General features: G+C 30.4%; 1 protein-coding gene across 2 annotated transcripts; it reads right to left on the bottom strand.

Moving 5' to 3' along the window:
- Positions 1-744: 744 nt before the first annotated feature.
- Positions 745-7,943, bottom strand: LOC113802994 (mpv17-like protein 2). 2 transcript variants are annotated; one of them, XM_070115170.1, is made up of 5 exons: positions 7,881-7,943; positions 6,126-6,375; positions 5,484-5,654; positions 2,872-3,000; positions 745-2,312 (listed from the first exon to the last, which is right to left on the bottom strand). In XM_070115170.1, the coding sequence occupies exons 2-5, from the start codon at positions 6,360-6,362 to the stop codon at positions 2,280-2,282; spliced, it is 570 nt and encodes a 189-aa protein (XP_069971271.1). In that variant the 5' UTR covers positions 6,363-6,375; positions 7,881-7,943; the 3' UTR covers positions 745-2,279. The 2 variants fall into 2 exon arrangements, with proteins under 2 accessions (XP_069971271.1, XP_069971270.1); XM_070115169.1 differs by lacking the exon at positions 7,881-7,943 and adding an exon at positions 7,599-7,696.
- Between the last annotated feature and the right edge of the window lie 404 nt (positions 7,944-8,347).

The raw sequence follows: 8,347 nt of genomic DNA, 5'->3' as shown, positions 1-8,347 counted from the left end.
ATATATATATATATATATATATATATATATATATATATATATATACATATATATATATATATATATACATACATTATATATATATATATATATATATACATAAATATTAAATCTATGTATATATATATATATATATATATATATCTTATAAATGTATATATATATATAAATAGAAACAGAAATATATATATATATATATATATATATATATATATATATATATATATATATATATATATATATACATATATTCACATACACATACACATACACATATACATATACATATGCATATGCATATGCATATACATATACATATATATACACATATATATATATATATATATATATATATATATATATATATATATATATATATATATATATATATATATATATATATATGCATATATGTCTATGTCTATGTCTATGTCTATGTCTATGTCTGTCTATATATATATATATATATATATATATATATATATATATATATATATATATATATATATATATATATATATATATATATATTTATACATGTATATGTATATATATGTACATCAGGCAAAGTTTCTTGCCTACACACTAATCAAAAGTAAAAGGAAAATTCAAAACAAAAGAAATAACACAGTAAACCTGAAGAAGAGAAATTCTGATTCCTTTAATGAAAAGGTATTATAATACTCTTCAGGGAACTACTGAAAAGAAGAGAATCACCAACAAAAGGACACAGAAAAAAAAGAAGATATCTTGGTTTGTACTTTCAAAACTCCCATACATATTTATATGAAAAAAACAGAATAAAGGAAAAGTCACAAAATTTTGTACATCCATTGCATTGTCTCTGAACACAAAGTACTCTACTGTGATATATACAAAAGTGGGAAGTCATAAACATTCTCTCCAAATAAACGTATAAAACTATTATTATTACACAAAGTAATAAAGGGCAGGGGGGGGGGTAACAGAGTCCCCTTTTTTCCAAATATATGGTAATTAAATTAATTGCCCTTAAATCTGCTCGTCTTAATATCCATAATAGGAAAAAATACAAGTGAAATTTGTAAACACTGTATTTTAGAAAAATATATACATTCTCAGGAATATACAGATATCAAGTTAAAAATACTATTATATATCTGTTAATTTTCATAGATATTACAAGTCAAACACTTGTTTTACTAATCCTATGTAAATTCAGCTATGTCCTACAAATACTATCATAATTTCTACTAAAATATTAGTAAATAAAACAACCATATCAATTTCAGTAATATAAAAAATATATGGAATCTGAATAACTTGAACAGATGTTTGCTATATATCCATAAATATGAAACATAGTACTATAGATTAACCTTTCAATCTGGCATAAAATATAAGCATATAATTCCCATCTGTGCTATATAATAAATATCATACAAATTCCTTTCCCCCCTGAGAAATGGCAGTGTATGGAAGACAAGAAAATCCAGCATATAAATAACATTTGATGTTTTAACATTTCATAAACATTTTTCTTTATACTATCTGGTATATATTCTGATAAAAAATGCAGCCTGTACTTTAAAACAAATGAATATAGGTTAATGAGCTGTGTAATAATTATGCCAAGGAATCTGTTACCACGGAGAATTGACTCCACAGTAAGTACAACACAGGTACATCCTGTCTGTCTTTCCTTCTATCTCTTAAGTTTCTGAGAAAATTGCAAAAACGACCCTTGATTAATCCCAAAGTAAGTCGTTATTAACTCTATGGTCACAGTTCATGTACTATCAACTGCAGCTTTTTGTGAACTTTCCTATCAAAAGATGGCTCCACAAATGCTGTCATCAAGGAATTAATGAGAAGGCACTTGTGACCTCATAGGAGATCCCTTTCCTTGAATTTCCTTCTAATGCTGTTTATAACAATGCTGTTATCATTATCACTAACATTATGAGTATTATAATCTCCCAAAAATACAGATAACAATAATAATAATAATAAAACAAAAAGTGAATCTCTTTGCAAATCAGGGAAAATGATAAACATGTAAGATATGTAAGACCAATAATTTCCACTTTGGCAACAAGATACCACTAATAAACTATGACAGCAGTGGACATGGCATGCTTATTATGCCATCTGTGACCATTAGAAACCATAAAAAAAAATTACCTGTGGGAACATCATGTACATATTTTTTGTTTAGTTACGTGTTAATAAATTTGTTAGAGAAGACAAAAAAAAAGAAAAGAAAAAAGAAAATAATAACAGACTATTCAGCTGTGTTGTCAAACTTCCTTTTCTTGCTTTTTCACTTGGTCCTGGAAAGAAATGAAAATAACATTAGGACATCTATACGCCCAAATAGATAAGCTTTTACCTAAATTAAGGCTGTCACATTTGCAACTGTAACTCCTAATGTAACTTTTTATCATAACTGTAACTCACATTACATTGAAGAAAGTAAACTAAAAACAATATAATGAAAGAAGAAAAAGGAGAAGAAAATAAAGTGAGGGGGATGGAAATGAGTAAATATGTAAGAAAATAAGCAAATAAGGAAATAAAACATATAAAGGACTAAATAACAAACTAATATAAACATGAAGAGAGGTATTTCTGGGAAGTGAAGAAGATGACAAGAGAGAGAGAGAAAAAAATCCAATACATTTATTTCTTTTTCCCAAAATCTATTTCAATTCTAATCTGCACTTAACAAATAAATAATCAAAGTAAACAAAATAAAGACAAGACTTGGCTCAAACCATCCTCTAAAAAGTATGAAAAAAAGAAAAAGAAGTAGAAGAAAAGAAGAAATATAAGAATAAGAAGAAAAAGAAGAAAGAAATACCTGAACAATTTTGACTAAAAAACTCCTACCTTGTGTTTCATGTAAGAAAGGAAGACATCCCATACAACAGTCACACAATTGATATAAACCACTCGGTACTGTAGAGGGACAAAATAAAAGTTGATTGTCTGCGTTGGTGGCCATATGAACCAATCAAACTGTAGAAGGAAAACAATAATTATCATTAAAAATATGATGATGGTAATGATAATGATGATAACAATTAATATAATACTAATAATAGTATTAATAATACTAATAATAGTATTAACAATACTAATAATAGTATCAATAATACTAATACTAATATCAATAATAATAATAATAATAATAATAATAATAATAATAATAATAATATTAATAATAATAAGATTAACAACAATGATAACAATGATAATAATAACAATAATAATGTTGATGATGATGATGTACCATGACCCTGCATTCTTCAACTCGACATAGTTTCCTAGGATGGGTCACACAGATCCACAAACCTTGTCCTTGCACCTCACCATCAGCCGCTTCTTGATGACTCAATGCCGAGACCTGATTGGATGAAACATACACCTCACGGCTCGCTCACTGAACCAAAGACTCTCCTCGTCCCTGTATAGCTGGCAGCAGCAACACAAGGCTTGCCCAGGCCTTCGCTGATGTGGATCCTAACTTGCTCCCCTGCCGATGTCCACTCATCTTCAACATCCAGCCATACCAGTGGGAACTCATACCCACACAAACACTCCGCAAAGAGATAGAGACACCAGTCAAGTGGTAAATGCACACACCATGTACCACACAAGCCTTCGCCGACAGGGAGCCTCACCTGTTCCCCCGTAGATCTCCATTCACCTTCAGCACTCAGCCATACCTGTGGGAACTCATACCCACACCAATCACACCCTTATGAGATAATGACCAGTCAAATGGTAGATGCAAACCCATCTGCCATGATGATACTTATAATAAAAATAACAACAATAATATTAGTATTGATGATATATGATACTACTACTGCTACTAATACTCTAATGTAGAAAAGGCATAAATAAGAAATTCTTTACAATACTAGAGATGTACTGAACTGGTTTCTAATATATGTCAGAAAGGAGATATATTCAGAACTGTTTATATAGATCTCCTGAATTGTGAAGATCTTCACTCTCATTCATACCTTTTCTATAAACATTAATAACAATAACAATAATAACAGTAATAATAATGATAATAATTAATAGTGGTTGTAACCGGAGAAGTAGAAGTACTATTAGTATTAGTATTGGTATTAGTAGTAGTAGTAATGATGATAACAATAATAATAAAAATGTTAATAACATTAATAATGAAAATGATGATAACAATAATAATAAAAATGATAATAACAATGATAATAAACATGATAATAACAATAGTAATAAAAATGATAATCATAATAATAATAAAAAAATATGATAACAATAATGATAAAAGCAATAACAAAAATAATAATAAAAATCATGATGATAACAATAATACTATGAAAAATCGCAGAAATAATAAGGGTAATGATGATACTACAATTATTGTTAATAATAATATCAAAAATAGTAATATCAGTAACAATAATATTCACAACAACAACAATAATAATAGTAATGACAACAATGACAAAAACAATAACAACAATAATAATGAATAAATAAATAATAAAAAAATATCAAAACATTACTGTCCTTGTCCTTGTTATTATAATAATAATAATAGTAATAATCTCAAGAATTATAAGAATAACAACAATTATAATTATAATAATAATAATAATAATAATAATAACAATAACAATAAATCTATTAATATTGATAATGACTATGATTATGATGCTGCTGACAAAAACATATGGAATAATAATGCTAATGATAATAACAATAACAATGATAATAACTATAATAATAATAACAATGATGATAATGATGATCATGATGATGATAACAATAAAAGCAATAACAATAACAATAATAATAACAATATAAACAATAATAATAATAACAGCAACAATAATGATTACAATAGTAATAATAACCAGAACATTTAGCATTGTTATTGTTCTTGTAATAATGATAATGACTATGATTATCATAAGAATGACAAAAATATAAGGAATAATAATGGTAATGTAACAACCGCAAGAACAATAATAATAACAATAATAGCAATAACAATAATAATAATAATAATAATAATAATAATAATAACAATAACAATAAAGATGATGATGATAATAATAATAATAATAATAATAATAATAATAATAATAATAATAATAATAATAACAATAAAGACAATAATAATAATAATAATAATATTAATATCAACAACATTCATAATAATTACAATAACATTTTTTTTTATCATTATCATTGTTGTTGTAACAGCTAAATATAGTAATAATGATGATGATGATGATGATGATGATGATGATGATGATGATGATAATGATGATGATGATGATAAGGATAATAGTAATGATAACAAAAATAATAATGATAATAATCATCATTGTTAGTATAACATTACTACTACTAATAATAATTATAATGATTATAATATGCACAAAGGGCTTAGCTCCTTATTATCAATAACAGTCATAATGGCATAACACACATACCAAATACACTGCAGGAAACTTTTGTTTGAACTCCTTCCAGGCTTCAGGCAGCGTCTTCCCTTCTAGAAGGCCGGCAAACAAGAAAAAGGTGACAGCAAAGAACGGGGCAGCCAAGAACTGGTCGGCCATAATCTTCTTGAAAACGGTTTTTGCATTCTTCTGTGGTAAAACCTGGAAAGTGAAAACTGCTGTTAGTGGATATATATTGGAAAAATCTGAGAAAATCTAATTGGATCTCTTGTGACTAAAAAAGAAATAAGACAAAAAACTATACAACATATTTCTAAGCTATGTATATTTTATCTTCAGCTGTGTTTAGGTTATTAGCTTCTTTTCTTGTAAATATATTTGTAAAAATGAGAGTAGGAAGGTACTCCAATTGTAGATGCCTGTTCAACATGTATGCTACTTATAATAAAAACAATATTGATGAAGATGAGTAGAATAGAACTATCCCCCTCTAAGCATCCTTCCCTAAATTTGATCTTTATTTTCCTTTTTCTCTCCCTTCCACTTAACCCCTCCCTTCTTTCCTGCCTTCCTTCATTCTTCCCTCCCTCTGTACTACTCTATCCCACTTCCCTCCTTCCTTTCTTCCCTGCCTGCTTCCAAACTACCCCTTTATCCTTCCTTTCCTTGTACCTTATCCAACCACACATAGAACACATGATGAGGAGGTCCCTGGCTGAGACCAACGAGGAACAGCCGTCCAGTCCGTGCCCAGTCGTAACGCTCACTGGTGGAAACTCCTCGTGCTCGCTCTATGTGCTGCTGTATCCCATCTCCGACCCCTAAGAGAACTCCGCAGCTCACAGTGTTGGTAACCCAGAGGTAGCGGCCAAAGAGTTTTGACCACACCCGACGCACCCGAGGAAGCATAGTTCTTGATACCCTAGGAAGATGGAGACTCAATTACAAACGAGGCTTCAAGAAATGAATCAAATAAATCGATGCACATTTGCCAACTTGTGCAACTTCACACAAGTTTCCTGTATGAGTATCGAAACCTAATGCTATCAGTGCAGCTCTTGAATAAAATCTGGGTGATTAAGAGCTGTTCACATGCATAAATTTGCAAGAAACTGCTAATTTGCAACATCACAAAGGTATGCCCCTATCACCATTTAAAATATATGGTCTGGATGAAAGCTTTAATTTTTGTGAATATTTATGTGACATGACATAATACATTGTGTCTCTACAGGATCTTAAATGGTAGATACATTGGTGTATTAAAGAGATAAAAAAATCTCTATTTCTATTCAAAATTCTTTGATTCTTTTTACCTATTTGTTCTAATGACTAATCTATAAATCTTTATATATCATATAACTTATACTTATAGCAGAAGGAGAAGAAGGCGAAGAAGAGTTAAATGGAAAAGCAAAAAGGAAAAGGAAAAGGAAAAGTAGTAAGAGAGGGAGATGGAGAAGGACAAGGAAAAGTAGTAAGAGAGGGAGATGGAGAAGGACAAGGAGAAGGAGGAGAAAGACAAAAACAAGGACAAGGAGAAGAAAGGGGAAGGGGAAGGGGAAGGGGAAGGGGAAGGGGAAGGGGAAGGGGAAGGAGAAGGAGAAGGAGAAGGAGAAGGAGAAGGAGAAGGAGAAGGAGAAGGAGAAGGAGAAGGAGAAGGAGAAGGAGAAGGAGAAGGAGAAGGAGAAGGAGAAGGAGAAGGAGAAGGAGAAGGAGAAGGAGAAGGAGAAGGAGAAGGAGAAGGAGAAGGAGAAGGAGAAGGAGGAGAAGGAGAAGGAGAAGGAGAAGGAGAAGGAGAAGGAGAAGGAGAAGGAGAAGGAGGAGAAGGAGAAGGAGAAGGAGAAGGAGAAGGAGAAGGAGAAGGAGAAGGAGAAGGAGAAGGAGAAGGAGAAGGAGAAGGAGAAGGAGAAGGAGAAGAAGGAGAAGGAGAAGAAGGAGAAGGAGAAGGAGAAGGAGGAGAAGAAGGAGAAGAAGGACAAAGCTAATACCAATAATAAAAAAAAAAATAATAACAGAGATATTGTTTACACATTAGTAATTGAAGCATATTATCTGTTCTATACACAATAACTTAAAATTTAAAGGGAAAACGAGTCCCTCCACCTATATCTCTTGAACCGATAATAATAATTTCTTACACACCGATATAGTTTTTCAACAATTTGCAGTTGCATAAAAGAAACTCAACGTGTGAGGCTGCACTTTGCAATGTTATGTAACCGTGCGGTGTTGAAGGGCATTAAAAATGACTAATATAAAAAAAAATCAACTATAATACCGGTCATCTGAAACGATTTTTTCTCAATTATTGCTTAAAGCTATTAGTTAAGCTCTCCCAGTTCATTTACGGGCAGATATTAAGTTAAGAAAAGCTAATGTAACAGGAATTAGTAAACAGAAAAGATGTGGGATCCAAATATTTACTCTAAAATATCCTTATCTAGACACAAGACTTTGTTGACGTCCTCGCCTCACTCGTTCAAAGATAAACAATACTATAGAAAACGGTTGAGGTAATTTGGGAAGAGAAACTCCTCTATTTCTGAAATGATGTCGACGTTAAGCTTCCCAAATACACACGCCGGTAATGAAGTTCGACATAATGTAGGAATTGAACGAATAGTTTTTTTTTTTCTTTTTTTCGAAAGTTGCCGGATATATGCGAAAAGAGCCATAGAGTAGGGTCAAAAAGTGGAGAAATTGGCAGTTTGATTTTTTTCCTTTTACTTCTGCTGCTCCTCGGTATACGCAAAACGAAAGAAAGAAAGAAAGAAAAACAAAGAATACATACATACACGTAAGCAAAAGGCCCAAGCCAGAAGTTAGATATACAGCGTAAACGAAAATTTACAACCAAACATGATACTAATTCATACTCAAAATTGCTTATA

This window comes from Penaeus vannamei, chromosome 37, assembly GCF_042767895.1.
Source record: "Penaeus vannamei isolate JL-2024 chromosome 37, ASM4276789v1, whole genome shotgun sequence".
Lineage (NCBI taxonomy): Eukaryota > Metazoa > Arthropoda > Malacostraca > Decapoda > Penaeidae > Penaeus > Penaeus vannamei.
Note: the sequence above shows the minus strand (reverse complement) of the source record. Positions and strands in the feature narration are given on the sequence as shown.

What these genes read in the sequence shown, in the direction of transcription:
- LOC113802994 (XM_070115169.1), bottom strand. Translation starts at nt 7,630, where the DNA reads ATGCAACTGCAAATTGTTGAAAAACTATATCG. An exon ending in ATTGTTGAAAAACTATATCG is followed by an intron (nt 6,376 to 7,598) that starts GTGTGTAAGAAA and finishes CCATCTTCCTAG; the next exon opens with GGTATCAAGAACTATGCTTC. An exon ending in AGTTTCCTGCAGTGTATTTG is followed by an intron (nt 3,001 to 5,483) that starts GTATGTGTGTTA and finishes TTCCTTCTACAG; the next exon opens with TTTGATTGGTTCATATGGCC.